General features: G+C 43.8%; 1 protein-coding gene across 1 annotated transcript in view; it reads left to right on the top strand.

The window, feature by feature from the left end:
* Window positions 1–369: 369 nt before the first annotated feature.
* Window positions 370–26273, top strand: part of LOC110515254 (NACHT, LRR and PYD domains-containing protein 12) — a 184199-nt gene continuing 158295 nt past the window's right edge. The window contains exon 1 of the mRNA XM_036942470.1: window positions 370–436. Coding sequence (XP_036798365.1) covers window positions 399–436 — 38 coding nt within the window. The 5' untranslated portion in view covers window positions 370–398. The remainder of the gene's footprint in view (window positions 437–26273) is intronic.

The following is a 26273-nucleotide window of genomic DNA, read 5'->3' as shown; positions in this document are numbered from 1 at the left end:
TTATTTTAGTATAGTGAATGACAGTAAAACACTCAGATGTAACAGTCCATTTCACCTGGGACAGCTACGTGACAGTTCAATCATACTAAATGGCGCTAACTGGGCGTACATATTGTTCATATATTCGTATATTCTGGATATTTTACAATTTGTATATTTTTTCATGTATTATAGTTCAATGACATGTTGGATCTCTGTTTAGGGGTCATTGCTCGAAAATGAGTCTCTCTGGGGAGAGAGAGGAGGGGGGCCATGCCTCTAAAATGAGTCTCTCTGGGGAGAGAGAGGAGGGTGGCCATGCCTCTAAAATGAGTCTCTCTGGGGAGAGAGAGGAGGGCGGCCCTGCCTCTAAAATGAGTCTCTCTGGGGAGAGAGAGGAGGGCGGACCTGCCTCGAAAATGAATCTTTCTGGGGAACATGACACCAAAGCTAAGAGGTGAGATTACAATTTTGTTTAAGAATTTATGAAGAGTTTATATCCAAAACGCTATATCCATAATTTTTTCATATTTGTGTTTTTTCATCAGAAAATAAGTCTTCTGGGTACCTTCATGTGTAAAATATTACTTTTCTAAGATAGATTTTAGTGTCTGATATTTTCTCCTAAACGTCAACTGAACGGCACAGAGACCCCACTCAAATGTGTGCAGACTCATTACATCTTCAGCTGGAAACACTAAGTGATGTTGTCCGTCTGTGACCAAGAGAAAGTGGTCTTAGTTCAATTCTAGGAAATGATTTAGTATTTATTTTCATTTTGGGGGCTGAACATCACAGCGAATATTGTTACATCACAGCAAGATGAAACTAATATTGTTACATTCTTTAGATTCTCCCGTTTCATTTGATCTATAGAGCCCCACAGTGAAGGTGTTATAATACCCATAACACCTAGTGGTCAAACAGGGAAATTGTTCCAATAGTTTTATAGAGCCCCACAGTGGAGGTGTTATAATACCCATAACACCTAGTGGTCAAACAGGGAAATGGTTCCAATAGTTTTTCCACCTTGCATTTTTCCCATAGGGAATTGTAGAAACACTTGAGCCTTTTGGATGGACACTTCTAATGTAACTCTATGGCAGCATCCAATGGGCTTTATTTTTAGAGATCTCCCTGTAGATTTTGAGGTGACATAGTGTCTCCATGAGTGACAGAACACTGAGCCAATCATGACTAACTACAGAACATTGCCAAGCCCTATGCTCAGTATTTTCCACTGGCTGCTCATTGCCTTCATTCATGCAGAGGCGGGCACCATGAAGGTCTCCTCATTGATTTAGCTGGGAAGGGGAGAAATTGTGCTTTACATTGGTATTCATATTACAGTTGACATGGAAGTATTACGTTTTTAGGAGCTAAAATAAGGTCAGTTGTACAGAACAGTGCAATATACAAATGTTTGTTAGCTATCGTTACGCTCCCACTGTCCGGTTCTCCTCTCTTCACTAGATGGACGGTAACTTTAGTGTTTAACCCGTCTGTGTCCAAGGACCGAACGTTTAAATATTATTTTCGGGGCTCTTCAAGTAGGCTGGACACCTTACATTTTTGTGGGCTGAGGCGATCTTCGGGAATAACGATGGAGTTCGCTACAGTGTTGAGATACCGAAGTTTGTTGTTCAGACGAACGACCTGCTAGCTAGCCAAGCTAATCGGTAACTTTAGTGTTTAACCCCTCCTCTCTTCACTAGATGGACGGTAACTTTAGTGTTTAACCCCTCCTCTCTTCACTAGATGGACGGTAACTTTAGTGTTTAACCCCTCCTCTCTTCACTAGATGGACGGTAACTTTAGTGTTTAACCCCTCCTCTCTTCACAAGATGGACGGTAACTTTAGTGTTTAACCCCTCCTCTCTTCACTAGATGGACGGTAACTTTAGTGTTTAACCCCTCCTCTCTTCACTAGATGGACGGTAACTTTAGTGTTTAACCCCTCCTCTCTTCACTAGATGGACGGTAACTTTAGTGTTTAACCCCTCCTCTCTTCACAAGATGGACGGTAACTTTAGTGTTTAACCCCTCCTCTCTTCACTAGATGGACGGTAACTTTAGTGTTTAACCCCTCCTCTCTTCACAAGATGGACGGTAACTTTAGTGTTTAACCCCTCCTCTCTTCACTAGATGGACGGTAACTTTAGTGTTTAACCCCTCCTCTCTTCACTAGATGGACGGTAACTTTAGTGTTTAACCCCTCCTCTCTTCACTAGATGGACGGTAACTTTAGTGTTTAACCCCTCCTCTCTTCACTAGATGGATGGTAACTTTAGTGTTTAACCCCTCCTCTCTTCACTAGATGGACGGTAACTTTAGTGTTTAAACCTCTGTGTCCAAGGACCAAACTTTTGAATATTATTTTCGGGGCGCCTCAAGGGTTTAATTGTTTGTAAAGCGTTAGTGGAGAGCTCTCCATTTTGGTTTTAGGTTTGCCTTCAGAAAGTATTCACACCCCTTGAATTGTTCCACATTTTGTTGTGTCAAAGCCTGAATTTAAAATGGATTCATTCAGATGTTTTGGGGTCACTGGCCTACACACACAACACCCCATAATGTCAAAGTGGAATTATGTTTTACAAAGTCTTTACAAAATGTATTTAAAATGAAAAGCTGAAAGGTCTTGAATCATTAAGTATTCGGCCCCATTGTTATGGACCCAAGTCTAAAAAGGTTCAGGAGGAGAAATGAGCTTAACAAGTCACAAAATAATCAGTAGTGGTGCTGCAGTGGTGCCTGGGTAATATCACTGGGGAAGACATGGTACAACACATGTGTTGTGATAATAGTGGGTAATATCACTGGGGAAGACATGGTACAACACATGTGTTGTGATAATAGTGGGTAATATCACTGGGGAAGACATGGTACAACACATGTGTTGTGATAATAGTGGGTAATATCACTGGGGAAGACATGGTACAACACGTGTTGTGATAATAGTGGGTAATATCACTGGGGAAGACATGGTACAACACATGTGTTGTGATAATAGTGGGTCATATCACTGGGGAAGACATGGTACAACACATGTGTTGTGATAATAGTGGGTAATATCACTGGGGAAGACATGGTACAACACATGTGTTGTGATAATAGTGGGTAATATAGTGGGTAATATCACTGGGGCAGACATGGTACAACACATGTGTTGTGATAATAGTGGGTAATATCACTGGGGAAGACATGGTACAACACATGTGTTGTGATAATAGTGAACACGCCCAATTTTTAAGTTTTTGATTTGTTAAAAAAGTTTGAAATATCCAATAAATGTCGTTCCACTTCATGATTGTGTCCCACCTGTTGTTGATTCTTCACAAAAAAATACAGTTTTAAATCTTTATGTTTGAAGCCTGAAATGTGGCAAAAGGTCGCAAAGTTCAAGGGGCCCGAATACTTTCGCAAGGCACTGTATATGATACGATTACCCCCTTTAAAACTGTTGCTGCAATATCACTTCTCAATGTGTGTACATTTCAAGCTTTCAACAACAATAAACCAACCTGTTACGGTGCGTGAATGAGGACCCAAAAGCGAATCAACTTAAACAGAGCTTCTTTAATTACCACACACAGGTAGGCTCAGATGGACCGGCAGATTCCGACAGGACAGGACAAGGTTACAGCAAACATGACGACAGTCTGGTTCAGGCATGAATGACACAAACAAACAAGAATCCGACAAGGACAGGAGCAGAAACAGAGACAGATATAGGGACCTAATCAGAGGGAAAAAGGGAACAGGTGGGGAACGGGGTGACGAGGTAGTTAGGAGGAGACAGGGCACAGCTGGGGAAAAGAGGGGGAGAAAAGGTAACATAACAACGACCAGCAGAGGGAGACAGGGTGAAGGGAAAGGACAGAGACAAGACAACATGACAGTACATGACAGTACCCCCCCACTCACCGAGCGCCTCCTGGCGCACTCGAGGAGGAAACCTGGCGGCAACGGAGGAAATCATCAATCAGCGCACGGTCCAGCACGTCCCGAGAGGGAACCCAACTCCTCTCCTCAGGACCGTACCCCTCCCAGTCAACTAGGTACTGATGACCACGGCCCCGAGGACGCATGTCCAAGATTTTACGGACCCTGTAGATAGGTGCGCCCTCGACAAGGATGGGGGGGGGGGGGGGGGAAGACGAGCGGGGGCGCGAAGAGCGGGCTTAACACAGGAGACATGGAAGACCGGGTGGACGCGACGAAGATATCGCGGAAGAAGAAGTCGCACTGCGACAGGATTAATGACCTGAGAGATACGGAATGGACCAATGAACCGCGGGGTCAACTTGCGAGAAGCCGTCTTAAGGGGAAGGTTCTGAGTGGAGAGCCAAACTCTCTGACCGCGACAATATCTAGGGCTCTTCGTTCTACGCTTATTAGCAGCTCTCACAGTCTGCGCCCTATAACGGCAAAGTGCAGACCTGACCCTCTTCCAGGTGCGCTCGCAACGTTGGACAAAAGCCTGAGCGGAGGGGACGCTGGACTCGGCGAACTGAGATGAGAACAACGGAGGCTGGTACCCGAGGCTACTCTGAAAAGGAGATAGCCCGGTCGCAGACGAAGGAAGCGAGTTGTGGGCGTATTCTGCCCAGGGGAGCTGTTCTGACCAAGACGCAGGGTTGCGAAAAGAAAGACTGCGTAAGATGCGACCAATAGTCTGATTGGCCCGTTCTGCTTGACCGTTAGACTGGGGGTGAAAGCCGGAAGAGAGACTGACGGAAGCCCCAATCAAACGGCAAAACTCCCTCCAAAATTGAGACGTGAATTGCGGACCTCTGTCCGAAACGACGTCTGACGGAAGGCCATGAATTCTGAAAACATTCTCGATGATGATTTGTGCCGTCTCTTTAGCAGAAGGAAGCTTAGCAAGGGGAATGAAATGAGCCGCCTTAGAGAACCTATCGACAACCGTAAGAATAACAGTCTTCCCCGCTGACGAAGGCAGTCCGGTGACAAAATCTAAGGCGATGTGAGACCACGGTCGAGAGGGAATAGGAAGCGGCCTGAGACGGCCGGCAGGAGGAGAGTTACCGGACTTAGTCTGCGCGCAGACCGAACAAGCAGCCACGAAACGACGCGTGTCATGCTCCCGGGTGGGCCACCAGAAACGCTGGCGAATGGAAGCAAGCGTACCCCGAACGCCAGGGTGGCCGGCTAACTTGGCAGAGTGAGCCCACTGAAGAACGGCCAGACGAGTAGGAACGGGAACGAAAAGAAGGTTCCTAGGACAAGCGCGCGGCGACGGAGTTTGAGTGAGTGCTTGCTTTACCTGCCTCTCAATTCCCCAGACAGTCAACCCGACAACACGCCCCTCAGGGAGAATCCCCTCGGGGTCAGTGGAGGCTACTGAAGAACTGAAGAGACGAGACAAAGCATCAGGCTTGGTGTTCTTAGAGCCCGGACGATAAGAAATCACGAACTCGAAACGAGCGAAAAACAGCGCCCAACGCGCCTGACGCGCATTAAGTCGTTTGGCAGAACGGATGTACTCAAGGTTCCTATGGTCAGTCCAAACGACAAAAGGAACGGTCGCCCCCTCCAACCACTGTCGCCATTCGCCTAGGGCTAACCGGATGGCGAGCAGTTCGCGGTTACCCACATCATAGTTACGTTCCGACGGCGACAGGCGATGAGAAAAATACGCGCATGGGTGGACCTTGTCGTCAGAGAGGGAGCGCTGAGAAAGGATGGCTCCCACTCCCACCTCTGACGCGTCAACCTCGACAACGAACTGTCTAGAGACGTCAGGTGTAACAAGGATAGGAGCGGATGTAAAACGATTCTTGAGGAGATCAAAAGCTCCCTGGGCGGAAACGGACCACTTAAAGCACGTCTTGACAGAAGTAAGGGCTGTGAGAGGAGCTGCCACCTGACCGAAATTACGGATGAAACGACGATAGAAGTTCGCGAAGCCGAGAAAGCGCTGCAGCTCGACGCGTGACTTAGGGACGGGCCAATCAATGACAGCTTGGACCTTAGCGGGATCCATCTTAATGCCTTCAGCGGAAATAACAGAACCGAGAAATGTGACGGAGGAGGCATGAAAAGTGCACTTCTCAGCCTTCACGAAAAGACAATTCTCTAAAAGGCGCTGGAGGACACGTCGAACGTGCTGAACATGAATCTGGAGTGACGGTGAAAAAATCAGGATATCGTCAAGGTAAACGAAAACAAAGATGTTCAGCATGTCTCTCAGGACATCATTGACTAATGCCTGAAAGACAGCTGGAGCGTTAGCGAGGCCGAAAGGAAGAACCCGGTATTCAAAGTGCCCTAACGGAGTGTTAAACGCCGTCTTCCACTCGTCCCCCTCCCTGATGCGCACGAGATGGTAAGCGTTACGAAGGTCCAACTTAGTGAAAAACCTGGCTCCCTGCAGGATCTCGAAGGCTGAAGACATAAGAGGAAGCGGATAACGATTCTTCACTGTTATGTCATTCAGCCCTCGATAATCTATGCAGGGGCGCAGAGACCCGTCCTTCTTCTTGACAAAAAAAAACCCCGCTCCGGCGGGAGAGGAGGAGGGGACTATGGTACCGCGTCAAGAGCTACAGACAAATAATCTTCGAGAGCCTTACGTTCGGGAGCCGACAGAGAGTATAGTCTACCCCGGGGGGGGGTGGTTCCCGGAAGGAGATCAATACTACAATCATACGACCGGTGTGGAGGAAGAGAGGTGGCCCTGGACCGACTGAACACCGTGCGCAGATCGTGATATTCCTCCGGCACCCCTGTCAAATCACCAGGCTCCTCCTGTGAAGAAGAGACAGAGGAAACAGGAGGGATAGCAGACATTAAACATTTCACATGACAAGAGACGTTCCAGGAGAGGATAGAATTACTAGACCAATTAATGGAAGGATTATGACAAACTAGCCAGGGATGGCCCAAAACAACAGGTGTAAAAGGTGAACGAAAAATTAAAAAAGAAATGGTTTCACTATGATTACCAGAAACAGTGAGGGTTAAAGGTAGCGTCTCACGCTGAATCCTGGGGAGAGGACTACCATCCAGGGCGAACAAGGCCGTGGGCTCCTTTAACTGTCTGAGAGGAATGTCATGTTCCCGAGCCCAGGTCTCGTCCATAAAACAGCCCTCCGCCCCAGAGTCTATTAAGGCACTGCAGGAAGCTGACGAACCGGTCCAGCGTAGATGGACCGACAAGGTAGTGCAGGATCTTGAAGGAGAGACAGGAGTAGTAGCGCTCACCAGTAGCCCTCCGCTTACTGACGAGCTCTGGCCTTTTACTGGACATGAAGTGGCAAAATGACCAGCGGAACCGCAATAGAGACAGAGGCGGTTGGTGATTCTCCGTTCCCTCTCCTTAGTCGAGATGCGGATACCTCCCAGCTGCATGGGCTCAGCACCCGAGCCGGCAGAGGAAGATGGTAGTGATGCGGAGAGGGAGGCGACGGAGAGCGCGAGCTCCTTTCCACGAGCTCGGTGACGAAGATCAACCCGTCGCTCAATGCGAATAGCGAGTTCAATCAAGGAATCCACGCTGGAAGGAACCTCCCGGGAGAGAATCTCATCCTTTACCTCTGCGCGGAAACCCTCCAGAAGACGAGCGAGCAAGGCCGGCTCGTTCCAGCCACTGGAGACAGCAAGAGTGCGAAACTCAATAGAGTAGTCTGTTATGGATCGATTGCCTTGACATAGGGAAGACAGGGCCCTGGAAGCCTCCTCCCCAAAAACAGATCGATCAAAAACCCGTATCATCTCCTCCTTAAAGTCTTGATACTGGTTAATACACTCAGCCCTTGCCTCCCAGATTGCCGTGCCCCACTCACGAGCCCGTCCAATAAGGAGAGATATGACGTAGGCGACACGAGCAGTGCTCCTGGAGTAAGTGTTGGGCTGGAGAGAAAACACAATATCACACTGGGTGAGGAACGAGCGGCATTCAGTGGGCTCCCCAGAGTAACACGGCGGGTTATTGATTCTGGGCTCCGGAGATTCGAAAGCCCTGGAAGTGGCCGGTGGATCGAGGCGGAGATGGTGAACCTGTTCTGTGAGGTTGGAGACTTGGGTGGCCAGGGTCTCAACGGCATGTCGAGCAGCAGACAATTCCTGCTTGTGTCTGCCTAGCATCGCTCCCTGGATCTCGACGGCTGAGTGGAGAGGATCCGAAGTCGCTGGGTCCATTCTTGGTCGGATTCTTCTGTTACGGTGCGTGAATGAGGACCCAAAAGCGAATCAACTTAAACAGAGCTTCTTTAATTACCACACACAGGTAGGCTCAGATGGACCGGCAGATTCCGACAGGACAGGACAAGGTTACAGCAAACATGACGACAGTCTGGTTCAGGCATGAATGACACAAACAAACAAGAATCCGACAAGGACAGGAGCAGAAACAGAGACAGATATAGGGACCTAATCAGAGGGAAAAAGGGAACAGGTGGGGAACGGGGTGACGAGGTAGTTAGGAGGAGACAGGGCACAGCTGGGGAAAAGAGGGGGAGAAAAGGTAACATAACAACGACCAGCAGAGGGAGACAGGGTGAAGGGAAAGGACAGAGACAAGACAACATGACAGTACATGACACAACCAGCCTAATAATCTCTCTCAGACTTACACACTGTCCATATAATTAATTTCAATACACATGAACCATATCGATTGCATAATTGGCCTATGAGGATCCGTAGGGCCGTGATCATTGACAATTCACATTACACAATATGTTTGAAGCTGTGCTCCAAGCTGCGCTCCGCGGTAATAACTATTAACAATAACTGATGGCCCATCTCCGGATCGCAACAGATAGTTCAGATGAAAGGTAACAGAGTCGGTGGCCTTACGTGGATTCATGGACGCACAGAACTTCTGGATCAGATGGAGTTAAGGAAGAGAAAGCAGCGAGATCAGGCGATGGCAATTTCCTCCTTTTATGGAGTTGAGATCTGTCGGACATTTCCACCTGACCTAATTAAACGCCCCTGGCCCAGCTGAGTAAATGGACATGAATTAAAGTATTATTCCACCAACTCCATGGGCCTTTTCTACATAAATATTCTTGGGTATGTGATTATTTGGATTTACGCCTAAAATTGTGTGATCGTGAAGGGCTACGTAAAGGACAGGGCGCAGTTTGCTTCTGAGAATCCACGTCTAACAGTCGCTTCCCAATCACTTATGTCCAGTAGCCTTCAGAAATATATATTAGGAGGGATTCACTTATTCACATCTCTTTTTTAATCTGTCCTGGCAGCTAAATATTCGGGCCTGTGGGTTTGCGCTAAAGCTGTGGTAACATAGTGTTAAAGTATATGCTCCACGTTCTGTCCCTAACTATCGAAAGTACGGAATGTGTTTGCAGGGCCGTGGTGGGATTGTTTCGGGAGATATCCTGTATGCAACACCCTGTATATTTGGTTTAGAGAACAATGGCTGTGAAGTCAAACAACAGGAGGGGATGTCGAGACATTCTGTCTACAACCGAGGTGGGGGGCACCGGGCTCTGCTTAGAGATATCAATGTTTAACCCCGGATGGTCGGCAGATATCTCGACATGCCGTATGCATGATAGTGCACACCTTGGTTTCAAACGATTCTCTACAGATAGAATGGGGCTACATGCTTGGGCCCTGTTGAACACACACACACCCTTTGTTTTTGAAACACACACACACACACACACACACACACACACACACACACACACACACACAACCCGCTGCTCCGTCACACGCACACTCATGCACGCACCCCGATTTTCCGTGTCTTTTTTCTTCGTGACAGACCGGGGTGATGTCGGGAAAGGACATTTTCCTATCGTTAAAGGGTGAGATACATTTTTAAAACCAGTGATTTAATTCCAAAATATTTAGTACAAACGTTTTAAAGACGTGTTAGAATTAATGACCAAATTGTACTACTATTTAAACATGCATCATTAGTGTTTTATGTAAAAACATTGGAGGCCTACAGTTGTACATTATTACAAACTTTATAACATACCATTGTAGGAAAGACTATAAATTGCTTCTGAGAATCTACGTCTAACAGTCGCTTCCCAATCACTTATGTCCAGTAGCCTTCAGAAATATCCATTAGGAGGGATTCACTTATTCACATCTCTTTTTTAATCTGTCCTGGCAGCTAAATATTCGGGCCTGTGGGTTTGCGCTAAAGCTGTGGTAACATAGTGTTAAAGTATATGCTCCGCGTTCTGTCCCTAACTAGGAGGTGTTTCGAGACATTTTTTGTTTTATAATGGTTACATGTTCAGTACACACCCCTGCATTCTATATTATAAAGTAGGCTGTTGGTCTTTGAGGTCCGTTATGTCAATTTGCCTTTATACATCGCATTGACCTACTGTCAACTCCCTCAGTTGTAAACATCTACAATAATCATTAGACGTACGGGTCAGAGTTATCATCCCCCGTGTCGGGGTTTGTACAGAGTTGTTTAAATCTGCTCTTTGCTCCCCCCTTACATGGGTAATAATCTCCAAGCTGCTCTAAACGGTGATGTTTTTGGTGTCTCTAGGTTCATCTCTAGACTGTTGAATGAGGCCTGTTACAACTTTCTTTCAGAACCTTTAAAGGGAGTTTGTGAAACCATTCAGTCGTGGATGTATGTAAAACATATTTAACACGTATTGCAGGTTACAGAAGCCTCCTGTTGTACTATGAATCCCCACTCACCCCTGTTAGATCTTGATGTGTTGGCTCTCTATGTATGTACATGTTACAGAAGCCTCCTGTTGTACTATGAATCCCCCTCATCCCTGTTAGATCTTGATGTGTTGGCTCTCTATGTATGTACATGTTACAGAAGCCTCCTGTTGTACTATGAATCCCTCCTCATCCCTGTTAGATCTTGATGTGTTGGCTCTCTATGTATGTACATGTTACAGAAGCCTCCTGTTGTACTATGAATCCCCCTCATCCCTGTTAGATCTTGATGTGTTGGCTCTCTATGTATGTACATGTTACAGAAGCCTCCTGTTGTACTATGAATCCCCACTCATCCCTGTTAGATCTTGATGTGTTGGCTCTCTATGTATGTACATGTTACAGAAGCCTCCTGTTGTACTATGAATCCCTCCTCATCCCTGTTAGATCTTGATGTGTTGGCTCTCTATGTATGTACATGTTACAGAAGCCTCCTGTTGTACTATGAATCCCTCCTCATCCCTGTTAGATCTTGATGTGTTGGCTCTCTATGTATGTACATGTTTATAATCCACATAGTGTGAATATTGTTTTCCATAAAGTTAATAACCCCCCTAAACCCCCTCTTCCCCTATCGTTAAAGCGTGAGATACATTTTTAAAACCCGTGATTTAATTCAAAATATTTAGTACCTACATTTTAACACATGTTATAATTCCAAAATGTTTACTATTTCTTACAGATAAAGGGTCCGGTTAGCCCTGACCATTATCCGTTTCCAATTCACCAACTCAAAGACGCTTGCCCGCTCCATCATAACTCCGTAAGTTTTCCCTCCCTGTGTAGATCAACCGTCCTGCATGTAAATCCTGGGTATGCCCACATCATTAATTAATAAGATGTGTAGAAAACTGTTTAGCCATAGTTAAAGGCCTTTCATAAAGAGGCTGTCATGATTGCCTGTGCCACACGTTTAACACGTATTGCTTGTTACCGAATACTACTGTTGTACATTTAATATCCCCTAGCAGATTTCGTTGCATTTGCACAAATTCTGTCCTGTTACTGTGGTCTTTTTAAAAGTCAATAAATATGTGTGTAAAGTGTACATGTTTGTTTCACTGTAGATTTGTTTAAGCCCTCCTAGAAACACCTAATTTCATCCCACAGCATTAATGAATAAGATGTGTAGAAGCTGTTTAGCCATAAGTAAAGGCCTTTCATAAAGAGGCTGTCATGATAAACCTGAATCTGAAATGACCTTTAGGATCTTTTCTTTGGCGTTCTAATCTCCCCAGGTGTACAGGCCCTGAAAATCCTTAGGCTGGAGCCATCTGGAAGCTCTGTGCCTGTACATATAAAGAGAACTAAATAGGAAACTAGGCTGAGAAACAACATTATTTAGATGGCTGTTTAATTGTTGTTTAATTAAAGCTTGAAATGGACACAATGCCAAGGGACCTTGTTTCTAACACACACACACACACACACACACACACACACACACACACACACACACACACACACACACACACACACACACACACACACACACATTCCTGCTTCATAGATAACAACCATAAGGACAATACAACTGGGGGTGGGGGACATACACGTTCCAAAAGTTCAAACACTCAAACCCCCCCAGTTCAACCAGGCCCCTAGACATCAATCACCATGACTACTTCAGAGGATGCCATATAGATATAAAATAACACACACCCTCTTAACACGTGACCACAGGAACAGGATGTGCATGCCCATATTTGGACATGCACATGCGGTCTACTTTAATCTCTCTCACATGATATTTTGCCACGGACACGTTTGATTTCGGAAGTGGTATTATTTCAAATGCAGAACAGGTATTTATTTAGTATTTACAGATGCTCAAAAGGAGCCATTTGAAATAGATTCTGACTGTGCTCGTCCTTCAGCTTGATGTGCCTGGTCTGAGGCTCACTACCGAGTTTGGAACTCAATAGTGAGTGTTACAACCGAGGACAGACGTGCTTCAGCCCTCAGCAGCCCCATTCTGTGAGCTTGTGTGGCCTACCACTTTGCGCCTGAGCCGTTGTTTCTCCTAGATGTTTCAACTTCACAATAACAGCATTTACAGTTGACTGGGGAATCTCTAGCAGGGCAGAAATGTGATGAACTGACTTTGTGGAAAGGTGGCATCCTATGACTGTGCCACGTTGAAAGTCACTGAGATTTTCAGTAAGGCCATTCTACTGCTAATTTTTGTCTATGGAGATTGCATGGCTGTGTGCTCGATTTTATACACCTGTCAGCAACAGGTGTGGCTGAAATAGCCGAATCAACATATTTGAAGGAGTGTCCACATACTTTTGTATATATATATATATATATATATATATATATATATATATATATATATTTTATGTTGTTGTAAAAAAATATTTATTACAATGACGGCCTACCGGGGAACAGTGGGTTAACTGCCTCGTTCAGGGGAACAGTGGGTTAACTGTCTCGTTCAGGGGAACAGTGGGTTAACTGCCTCGTTCAGGGGAACAGTGGGTTAACTGCCTCGTTCAGGGGAACAGTGGGTTAACTGCCTCGTTCAGGGGAACAGTGGGTTAACTGCCTCGTTCAGGGGAACAGTGGGTTAACTGCCTCGTTCAGGGGAACAGTGGGTTAACTGCCTCGTTCAGGGGAACAGTGAATTAACTGCCTCGTTCAGGGGAACAGTGGGTTAACTGCCTCGTTCAGGGGAACAGTGGGTTAACTGCCTCGTTCAGGGGAACAGTGGGTTAACTGCCTTGCTCAGGGGAACAGTGGGTTAACTGCCTTGTTCAGGGGAACAGTGGGTTAACTGCCTTGTTCAGGGGAACAGTGGGTTAACTGCCTTGTTCAGGGGAACAGTGGGTTAACTGCCTTGTTCAGGGGAACAGTGAATTAACTGCCTTGTTCAGGGGAACAGTGAATTAACTGCCTTGTTCAGGGAAACAGTGGGTTAACTGCCTTGCTCAGGGGAACAGTGGGTTAACTGCCTTGTTCAGGGGAACAGTGGGTTAACTGCCTTGTTCAGGGGAACAGTGGGTTAACTGCCTTGTTCAGGGGAACAGTGGGTTAACTGCCTTGTTCAGGGGAACAGTGGGTTAACTGCCTCGTTCAGGGGAACAGTGGGTTAACTGCCTCGTTCAGGGGAACAGTGGGTTAACTGCCTTGTTCAGGGGAACAGTGGGTTAACTGCCTTGTTCAGGGGAACAGTGGGTTAACTGCCTTGTTCAGGGGAACAGTGGGTTAACTGCCTTGTTCAGGGGAACAGTGGGTTAACTGCCTTGTTCAGGGGAACAGTGAATTAACTGCCTTGTTCAGGGGAACAGTGGGTTAACTGCCTTGTTCAGGGGAGCAGTGGGTTAACTGCCTTGCTCAGGGGAACAGTGGGTTAACTGCCTTGTTCAGGGGAACAGTGGGTTAACTGCCTTGTTCAGGGGAACAGTGGGTTAACTGCCTTGTTCAGGGGAACAGTGGGTTAACTGCCTTGTTCAGGGGAACAGTGGGTTAACTGCCTTGTTCAGGGGAACAGTGAATTAACTGCCTTGTTCAGGGAAACAGTGGGTTAACTGCCTTGCTCAGGGGAACAGTGGGTTAACTGCCTTGTTCAGGGGAACAGTGGGTTAACTGCCTTGTTCAGGGGAACAGTGGGTTAACTGCCTTGTTCAGGGAAACAGTGGGTTAACTGCCTCGTTCAGGGGAACAGTGGGTTAACTGCCTCGTTCAGGGGAACAGTGGGTTAACTGCCTCGTTCAGGGGAACAGTGGGTTAACTGCCTCATTCAGGGGAACATTGGGTTAACTGCCTCGTTCAGGGGAACAGTGAATTAACTGCCTCGTTCAGGGGAACAGTGGGTTAACTGCCTCGTTCAGGGGAACAGTGGGTTAACTGCCTTGCTCAGGGGAACAGTGGGTTAACTGCCTTGTTCAGGGGAACAGTGGGTTAACTGCCTTGTTCAGGGGAACAGTGGGTTAACTGCCTTGTTCAGGGGAACAGTGGGTTAACTGCCTTGTTCAGGGGAACAGTGGGTTAACTGCCTTGTTCATGGGGAACAATGGGTTAACTGCCTTGTTCATGGGGAACAGTGGGTTAACTGCCTTGTTCAGGGGAACAGTGGGTTAACTGCCTTGTTCAGGGGAACAGTGGGTTAACTGCCTTGTTCAGGGGAACAGTGGGTTAACTGCCTTGTTCAGGGGAACAGTGGGTTAACTGCCTTGTTCAGGGGAACAGTGGGTTAACTGCCTTGTTCAGGGGAACAGTGGGTTAACTGCCTTGTTCAGGGGAACAGTGGGTTAACTGCCTTGTTCATGGGGAACAGTGGGTTAACTGCCTTGTTTATGGGGAACAGTGGGTTAACTGCCTTGTTCAGGGGAACAGTGGGTTAACTGCCTTGTTCAGGGGAACAGTGGGTTAACTGCCTTGTTCAGGGGAACAGTGGGTTAACTGCCTTGTTCAGGGGAACAGTGGGTTAACTGCCTTGTTCAGGAGAACAGTGGGTTAACTGCCTTGTTCAGGGGAACAGTGGGTTAACTGCCTTGTTCAGGGGAACAGTGGGTTAACTGCCTTGTTCAGGGGAACAGTGGGTTAACTGCCTTGTTCAGGGGAACAGTGGGTTAACTGCCTTGTTCATGGGGAACAATGGGTTAACTGCCTTGTTCAGGGGAACAGTGAATTAACTGCCTTGTTCAGGGGAACAGTGGGTTAACTGCCTTGTTCAGGGGAACAGTGGGTTAACTGCCTTGCTCAGGGGAACAGTGGGTTAACTGCCTTGTTCAGGGGAACAGTGGGTTAACTGCCTTGTTCAGGGGAACAGTGGGTTAACTGCCTTGTTCAGGGGAACAGTGGGTTAACTGCCTTGTTCAGGGGAACAGTGGGTTAACTGCCTTGTTCAGGGGAACAGTGGGTTAACTGCCTTGTTCAGGGGAACAGTGGGTTAACTGCCTTGTTCAGGGGAACAGTGGGTTAACTGCCTTGTTCAGGGGAACAGTGGGTTAACTGCCTTGTTCAGGGAAACAGTGGGTTAACTGCCTTGTTCAGGGGAACAGTGGGTTAACTGCCTTGTTCAGGGGAACAGTGGGTTAACTGCCTTGTTCAGGGGAACAGTGGGTCAACTGCCTTGTTCAGGGGAACAGTGGGTCAACTGCCTTGTTCAGGGGAACAGTCGGTCAACTGCCTTGTTCAGGGGAACAGTGGGTCAACTGCCTTGTTCAGGGGAACAGTTGGTCAACTGCCTTGTTCAGGGGAACAGTGGGTTAACTGCCTTGTTCAGGGGAACAGTGGGTTAACTGCCTTGTTCAGGGGAACAGTGGGTTAACTGCCTTGTTCAGGGGAACAGTGGCTTAACTGCCTTGTTCAGGGGAACAGTGGGTTAACTGCCTTGTTCAGGGGAACAGTGGGGTAACTGCCTTGTTCAGGGGAACAGTGGGTTAACTGCCTTGTTCAGGGGAACAGTGGGTTAACTGCCTTGTTCAGGGGAACAGTGGGTTAACTGCCTTGTTCAGGGGAACAGTGGGTTAACTGCCTTGTTCAGGGGAACAGTGAATTAACTGCCTTGTTCAGGGGAACAGTGGGTTAACTGCCTTGTTCAGGGGAACAGTGGGTTAACTGCCTTGGTCAGGGGAACAGTGGGTTAACTGCCTTGTTCAGGGGAACAGTGGGTTAACTGCCTTGTTCAGGGGAACAGTGGGTTAACTGCCTTGTTCAGGGGAACAGTGGGTTAACTGCCTTGTTCAGGGGAACAGTGGGTTAACTGCCTTGTTCAGGGGAACAGTGGGTTAACTGCCTTGTTCAGGGGAACAGTGGGTTAACTGCCTTGTTCAGGGGAACAGTGGGTTAACTGCCTTGTTCAGGGGAACAGTGGGTTAACTGCCTTGTTCAGGGGAACAGTGGGTTAACTGCCTTGTTCAGGGGAACAGTGGGTTAACTGCCTTGTTCAGGGGAACAGTGGGTTAACTGCCTTGTTCAGGGAAACAGTGGGTTAACTGCCTTGTTCAGGGGAACAATGGGTTAACTGCCTTGTTCAGGGGAACAGTGGGTTAACTGCCTTGTTCAGGGGAACAGTGGGTTAACTGCCTTGTTCAGGGGAACAGTGGGTTAACTGCCTTGTCCAGGGAAACAGTGGGTTAACTGCCTTGTTCAGGGAAACAGTGGGTTAACTGCCTTGTTCAGGGAAACAGTGGGTTAACTGCCTTGTTCAGGGGAACAGTGGGTTAACTGCCTTGTTCAGGGGAACAGTGGGTTAACTGCCTTGTTCAGGGGAACATTGAGTTAACTGCCTTGTTCAAAGGAACAGTGGGTTAACTGCCTTGTTCAGGGGAACAGTGGGTTAACTGCCTTGTTCAGGGGAACAGTGGGTTAACTGCCTTGTTCAGGGGAACAGTGGGTTAACTGCCTTGTTCAGGGGAACAGTGGGTTAACTGCCTTGTTCAGGGGAACAGTGGGTTAACTGCCTTGTTCAGGGAAACAGTGGGTTAACTGCCTTGTTCAGGGGAACAATGGGTTAACTGCCTTGTTCAGGGGAACAGTGGGTTAACTGCCTTGTTCAGGGGGACAGTGGGTTAACTGCCTTGTTCAGGGGAACAGTGGGTTAACTGCCTTGGTCAGGGGAACAGTGGGTTAACTGCCTTGTTCAGGGGAACAGTGGGTTAACTGCCTTGTTCAGGGGAACAGTGGGTTAACTGCCTTGTTCAGGGGAACAGTGGGTTAACTGCCTTGTTCAGGGGAACAGTGGGTTAACTGCCTTGTTCAGGGGAACAGTGGGTTAACTGCCTTGTTCAGGGGAACAGTGGGTTAACTGCCTTGTTCAGGGGAACAGTGGGTTAACTGCCTTGTTCAGGGGAACAGTGGGTTAACTGCCTTGTTCAGGGGAACAGTGGGTTAACTGCCTTGTTCAGGGGAACAGTGGGTTAACTGCCTTGTTCAGGGGAACAGTGGGTTAACTGCCTTGTTCAGGGGAACAGTGGGTTAACTGCCTTGTTCAGGGAAACAGTGGGTTAACTGCCTTGTTCAGGGGAACAATGGGTTAACTGCCTTGTTCAGGGGAACAGTGGGTTAACTGCCTTGTTCAGGGGAACAGTGGGTTAACTGCCTTGTTCAGGGGAACAGTGGGTTAACTGCCTTGTCCAGGGAAACAGTGGGTTAACTGCCTTGTTCAGGGAAACAGTGGGTTAACTGCCTTGTTCAGGGAAACAGTGGGTTAACTGCCTTGTTCAGGGGAACAGTGGGTTAACTGCCTTGTTCAGGGGAACAGTGGGTTAACTGCCTTGTTCAGGGGAACATTGAGTTAACTGCCTTGTTCAAAGGAACAGTGGGTTAACTGCCTTGTTCAGGGGAACAGTGGGTTAACTGCCTTGTTCAGGGGAACAGTGGGTTAACTGCCTTGTTCAGGGGAACAGTGGGTTAACTGCCTTGTTCAGGGGAACAGTGGGTTAACTGCCTTGTTCAGGGGAACAGTGGGTTAACTGCCTTGTTCAGGGAAACAGTGGGTTAACTGCCTTGTTCAGGGGAACAATGGGTTAACTGCCTTGTTCAGGGGAACAGTGGGTTAACTGCCTTGTTCAGGGGGACAGTGGGTTAACTGCCTTGTTCAGGGGAACAGTGGGTTAACTGCCTTGTTCAGGGGAACAGTGGGTTAACTGCCTTGTCCAGGGAAACAGTGGGTTAACTGCCTTGTTCAGGGAAACAGTGGGTTAACTGCCTTGTTCAGGGAAACAGTGGGTTAACTGCCTTGTTCAGGGGAACAGTGGGTTAACTGCCTTGTTCAGGGGAACAGTGGGTTAACTGCCTTGTTCAGGGGAACAGTGAGTTAACTGCCTTGTTCAAAGGAACAGTGGGTTAACTGCCTTGTTCAGGGGAACAGTGGGATAACTGCCTTGTTCAGGGGCAGAACAACAGATGTTTACCTTGTCAGCTCCTGTTACTGTCTCAACGCTAAAACCACTAAGCTACCTGCCGCACCAAAAGTGTAATATAGTGTAATTATGCACATACATTTATACTAACTAGACACAGACGCACATATCATGGCAACGTTGGTTTGCTAAACTCATGCGCAGAAACACATTATCGGGTATAACGGTCGCCTCACGGCGAACTGCGCATGTGCAGGCCGTCAAATCAAAGACACTCCTTCGATATAAAGTCATTTTTGACTAAAATAATAACGTAACAGTTTGTTACTTTCACGAAGTTGGAGTAATAACATGTTCAAATACTTAATACATTGGCTCGAATCTAGGTTGTGTCTTTAAATTTCGAGAAAATGTACAACTAAGGAATCATTTTTCACTTCTGACTTCTCAAAATGGATGTTGAAACCGTGGCGCACATTTCTCGGCAACATTAGAAATCGGGTAAAAGTATTGATTTGAAGGAAAGACGAGCAGACTCTGGTAAGTCTAGAGGCAACATACAAACTATTATAAAGTTAGGTCGTCATCAGACATTTAATAGTCAAGATTAGGTTTGATCTATGATCACTGATCATCATGTGTGTAGTGCTGGGGAGAACCTTCATTTTAAGAAGACACGAAGAAATTATTCTGATCAATTCTAAATAAATTATATTTAATTACCAGGTGAATGGTAACGTCACTGTTACAAAAATATACATTTCTAATAAGATTTTAGGACGGTTAGCTGAAGCTGAATAGTAAAAATATACATTTCTAGTCAGATTTTAGGACGGTTAGCTGAAGCTGAATAGTAAAACAAAATGGAGGATGGATTTGGGTTAACTGCCTTGTTCAGGGAAACAGTGGGTTAACTGCCTTGTTCAGGGGAACAATGGGTTAACTGCCTTGTTCAGGGGAACAGTGGGTTAACTGCCTTGTTCAGGGGAACAGTGGGTTAACTGCCTTGTTCAGGGGAACAGTGGGTTAACTGCCTTGTCCAGGGAAACAGTGGGTTAACTGCCTTGTTCAGGGAAACAGTGGGTTAACTGCCTTGTTCAGGGAAACAGTGGGTTAACTGCCTTGTTCAGGGGAACAGTGGGTTAACTGCCTTGTTCAGGGGAACAGTGGGTTAACTGCCTTGTTCAGGGGAACATTGAGTTAACTGCCTTGTTCAAAGGAACAGTGGGTTAACTGCCTTGTTCAGGGGAACAGTGGGTTAACTGCCTTGTTCAGGGGAACAGTGGGTTAACTGCCTTGTTCAGGGGAACAGTGGGTTAACTGCCTTGTTCAGGGGAACAGTGGGTTAACTGCCTTGTTCAGGGGAACAGTGGGTTAACTGCCTTGTTCAGGGAAACAGTGGGTTAACTGCCTTGTTCAGGGGAACAATGGGTTAACTGCCTTGTTCAGGGGAACAGTGGGTTAACTGCCTTGTTCAGGGGGACAGTGGGTTAACTGCCTTGTTCAGGGGAACAGTGGGTTAACTGCCTTGTTCAGGGGAACAGTGGGTTAACTGCCTTGTCCAGGGAAACAGTGGGTTAACTGCCTTGTTCAGGGAAACAGTGGGTTAACTGCCTTGTTCAGGGAAACAGTGGGTTAACTGCCTTGTTCAGGGGAACAGTGGGTTAACTGCCTTGTTCAGGGGAACAGTGGGTTAACTGCCTTGTTCAGGGGAACAGTGAGTTAACTGCCTTGTTCAAAGGAACAGTGGGTTAACTGCCTTGTTCAGGGGAACAGTGGGATAACTGCCTTGTTCAGGGGCAGAACAACAGATGTTTACCTTGTCAGCTCCTGTTACTGTCTCAACGCTAAAACCACTAAGCTACCTGCCGCACCAAAAGTGTAATATAGTGTAATTATGCACATACATTTATACTAACTAGACACAGACGCACATATCATGGCAACGTTGGTTTGCTAAACTCATGCGCAGAAACACATTATCGGGTATAACGGTCGCCTCACGGCGAACTGCGCATGTGCAGGCCGTCAAATCAAAGACACTCCTTCGATATAAAGTCATTTTTGACTAAAATAATAACGTAACAGTTTGTTACTTTCACGAAGTTGGAGTAATAACATGTTCAAATACTTAATACATTGGCTCGAATCTAGGTTGTGTCTTTAAATTTCGAGAAAATGTACAACTAAGGAATCATTTTTCACTTCTGACTTCTCAAAATGGATGTTGAAACCGTGGCGCACATTTCTCGGCAACATTAGAAATCGGGTAAAAGTATTGATTTGAAGGAAAGACGAGCAGACTCTGGTAAGTCTAGAGGCAACATACAAACTATTATAAAGTTAGGTCGTCATCAGACATTTAATAGTCAAGATTAGGTTTGATCTATGATCACTGATCATCATGTGTGTAGTGCTGGGGAGAACCTTCATTTTAAGAAGACACGAAGAAATTATTCTGATCAATTCTAAATAAATTATATTTAATTACCAGGTGAATGGTAACGTCACTGTTACAAAAATATACATTTCTAATAAGATTTTAGGACGGTTAGCTGAAGCTGAATAGTAAAAATATACATTTCTAGTCAGATTTTAGGACGGTTAGCTGAAGCTGAATAGTAAAACAAAATGGAGGATGGATTTTATCCATCTTCTAAAACAGGGCTCTCCGATCCTGTTCCTGGAGAGATACCATCCTGTAGGTTTTCATTACTATTCAAAACTAGTCACCTGATTAAAATAATGAGTTGGTTTATAAGATAAATCAGGTTAGTTACAACTGGGGTTGGAGTGAAACCCTACCGGAGGGTAACGCTCCAGAAACAGGGTTGGAGTGAAACCCTACCGGAAGGTAGCGCCCCAGGAACAGGGTTGGAGTGAAAACCCTACCGGAGGGTAACGCCCCAGGAGCAGGGTTGGAGTGAAAACCCTACTGGAGGGTGGCGCTCCAGGAACAGGGTTGGAGTGAAAACCCTACCGGAGGGTAACGCCCCAGGAGCAGGGTTGGAGTGAAAACCCTACTGGAGGGTAACGCTCCAGGAACAGGGTTGGAGTGAAACCCTACTGGAGGGTAACGCTCCAGGAACAGGGTTGGAGTGAAACTCTACCGGAGGGTAACGCCCCAGGAGCAGGGTTGGAGTAAAACCCTACCGGAGGGTAGCGCTCCAGGAACAGGGTCGGAGAGCGCTGTAATGAAAGGCTATTCAATAGATATACATCTGTCGGTACAAACTTTGATTGAATACATTTTGACGTCATTTACATATTTCTTTGTGCTCCCTAAAAAAAAATACATCACTGCTTATCATGACGACCGACCTGATGGCCTCCGTTGAAAATGTTGTAAAAAATATCAGGCCTAGGCTACATTCTCTGTCCTGCTACTGGTAGGACTATAACATTATGTGAACTGATCTGGACAGGTTTAGACTGGTCATCTATGATATGTGGGTTATATACAGTACATTCTCTGTCCTGCTACTGGTAGGCCTGTAACGTTGTGTGAACTGACCTGAACAGGTTTAGACTGGTCATCTATGATATGTAGGTTATATACAGTACATTCTCTGTGCTGCTACTGGTAGGACTATAACATTATGTGAACTGATCTGAACATGTTTAGACTGGTCATCTATGATATGTAGGCTATAGCCGAGGTATAGACCTTGATCTGCATATCACTAACAAACTGCTATTATACATTATAACCTAGTCTACTTTACATAATATATCATCTACATATCACTAACAACCCACTACTATACATTATAACCTAGTCTACTTTACATAATATAACATCTACATATCACTAACAACCCACTACTATACATTATAACCTAGTCTACTTTACATAATATAACATCTACATATCACTAACAACCCACTACTATACATTATAACCTAGTCTACTTTACATAATATAACATCTATATATCACTAACAACCCACTACTATACATTATAACCTAGTCTACTTTACATAATATAACATCTACATATCACTAACAACCCACTACTATACATTATAACCTAGTCTACTTTACATAATATAACATATCACTAACAACCCACTACTATACATTATAACCTAGTCTACTTTACATAATATAACATCTACATATCACTAACAACCCACTACTATACATTATAACCTAGTCTACTTTACATAATATAACATCTACATATCACTAACAACCCACTACTATACATTATAACCTAGTCTACTTTACATAATATAACATATCACTAACAACCCACTACTATACATTATAACCTAGTCTACTTTACATAATATAACATCTACATATCACTAACAACCCACTACTATACATTATAACCTAGTCTACTTTACATAATATAACATCTACATATCACTAACAACCCACTACTATACATTATAACCTAGTCTACTTTACATAATATAACATATCACTAACAACCCACTATTATACATTATAACCTAGTCTACTTTACATAATATAACATATCACTAACAACCCACTACTATACATTATAACCTAGTCTACTTTACATAATATAACATCTCACTAACAACCCACTACTATACATTATAACCTAGTCTACTTTACATAATATAATATATCACTAACAACCCACTACTATACATTATAACCTAGTCTACTTTACATAATATAACATCTACATATCACTAACAACCCACTACTATACATTATAACCTAGTCTACTTTACATAATATAACATATCACTAACAACCCACTACTATACATTATAACCTAGCCTACTTTACATAATATAACATATCACTAACAACCCACTACTATACATTATAACCTAGTCTACTTTACATAATATAACATATCACTAACAACCCACTACTATACATTATAACCTAGTCTACTTTACATAATATAACATCTACATATCACTAACAACCCACTACTATACATTATAACCTAGTCTACTTTACATAATATAACATCTACATATCACTAACAACCCACTACTATACATTATAACCTAGTCTACTTTACATAATATAACATCTACATATCACTAACAAACCACTACTATACATTATAACCTAGTTTACTTTACATAATATAACATATCACTAACAACCCACTACTATACATTATAACCTAGTCTACTTTACATAATATAACATCTACATATCACTAACAACCCACTACTATACATTATAACCTAGTCTACTTTACATAATATAACATCTACATATCACTAACAACCCACTACTATACATTATAACCTAGTCTACTTTACATAATATAACATCTACATATCACTAACAACCCACTACTATACATTATAACCTAGTCTACTTTACATAATATAACATCTACATATCACTAACAACCCACTACTATACATTATAACCTAGTCTACTTTACATAATATAACATCTACATATCACTAACAACCCACTACTATACATTATAACCTAGCCTACTTTACATAATATAACATATCACTAACAACCCACTACTATACATTATAACCTAGTCTACTTTACATAATATAACATATCACTAACAACCCACTACTATACATTATAACCTAGTCTACTTTACATAATATAACATCTACATATCACTAACAACCCACTACTATACATTATAACCTAGTCTACTTTACATAATATAACATCTACATATCACTAACAACCCACTACTATACATTATAACCTAGCCTACTTTACATAATATAACATATCACTAACAACCCACTACTATACATTATAACCTAGTCTACTTTACATAATATAACATATCACTAACAACCCACTACTATACATTATAACCTAGTCTACTTTACATAATATAACATCTACATATCACTAACAACCCACTACTATACATTATAACCTAGTCTACTTTACATAATATAACATCTACATATCACTAACAACCCACTACTATACATTATAACCTAGTCTACTTTACATAATATAACATCTACATATCACTAACAACCCACTACTATACATTATAACCTAGTCTACTTTACATAATATAACATCTATATATCACTAACAAACCCACTACTATACATTATAACCTAGTCTACTTTACATAATATAACATATCACTAACAACCCACTACTATACATTATAACCTAGTCTACTTTACATAATATAACATCTACATATCACTAACAACCCACTACTATACATTATAACCTAGTCTACTTTACATAATATAACATCTACATATCACTAACAACCCACTACTATACATTATAACCTAGTCTACTTTACATAATATAACATATCACTAACAACCCACTATTATACATTATAACCTAGTCTACTTTACATAATATAAAATATCACTAACAACCCACTACTATACATTATAACCTAGTCTACTTTACATAATATAACATCTACATATCACTAACAACCCACTACTATACATTATAACCTAGTCTACTTTACATAATATAACATATCACTAACAACCCACTACTATACATTATAACCTAGTCTACTTTACATAATATAACATCTACATATCACTAACAACCCACTACTATACATTATAACCTAGTCTACTTTACATAATATAACATCTACATATCACTAACAACCCACTACTATACATTATAACCTAGTCTACTTTACATAATATAACATATCACTAACAACCCACTACTATACATTATAACCTAGCCTACTTTACATAATATAACATATCACTAACAACCCACTACTATACATTATAACCTAGTCTACTTTACATAATATAACATCTACATATCACTAACAACCCACTACTATACATTATAACCTAGTCTACTTTACATAATATAACATATCACTAACAACCCACTACTATACATTATAACCTAGTCTACTTTACATAATATAACATCTACATATCACTAACAACCCACTACTATACATTATAACCTAGTCTACTTTACATAATATAAAATATATTACTTGATGCATAAAACCTTTCTGAATGGATCAATGATTTCCTCCTCAGATCACTCATGTCCGTTTTAGCCTTTCTGTCTATATTCTCAGATACCTTTAAAAAATAACAGATTGAAAGACAATAAACAGCCACTTTTAATGAATAAAAACAAGTGTGAGACATGGCCTTGTGTTTCTGTACTGTCTATAACTACCTTAACAAACAGTGACTTATTATTATTATTGTTGCTGTACTGTCTATAACTACCTTAACAAACAGTGACTTATTATTATTATTGTTGCTGTACTGTCTATAACTACCTTAACAAACAGTGACTTATTATTATTATTGTTGCTGTACTGTCTATAACTACCTTAACAAACAGTGACTTATTATTATTATTGTTGCTGTACTGTCTAGAACCACCTTAACAAACAGTGACTTATTATTATTATTGTTATTATTGTTGCTGTACTGTCTAGAACCACCTTAACAAACAGTGACTCATTATTATTATTGTTATTATTGTTGCTGTACTGTCTATAACTACCTTAACAAACAGTGACTCATTATTATTATTGTTATTATTGTTGCTGTACTGTCTAGAACCACCTTAACAAACAGTGACTCATTATTATTATTGTTATTATTGTTGCTGTACTGTCTATAACTACCTTAACAAACAGTGACTCATTATTATTATTGTTATTATTGTTGCTGTACTGTCTATAACTACCTTAACAAACAGTGACTTATTATTATTATTGTTGCTGTACTGTCTAGAACCACCTTAACAAACAGTGACTTATTATTATTATTGTTGCTGTACTGTCTATAACTACCTTAACAAAC

The sequence above is a fragment of the Oncorhynchus mykiss genome, chromosome 13 (assembly GCF_013265735.2).
Source record: "Oncorhynchus mykiss isolate Arlee chromosome 13, USDA_OmykA_1.1, whole genome shotgun sequence".
Taxonomy (NCBI): Eukaryota; Metazoa; Chordata; class Actinopteri; order Salmoniformes; family Salmonidae; genus Oncorhynchus; species Oncorhynchus mykiss.
The sequence above is the reverse complement of the archived record's forward strand: the minus strand, read 5'-3'. Positions and strand labels throughout refer to the sequence as shown.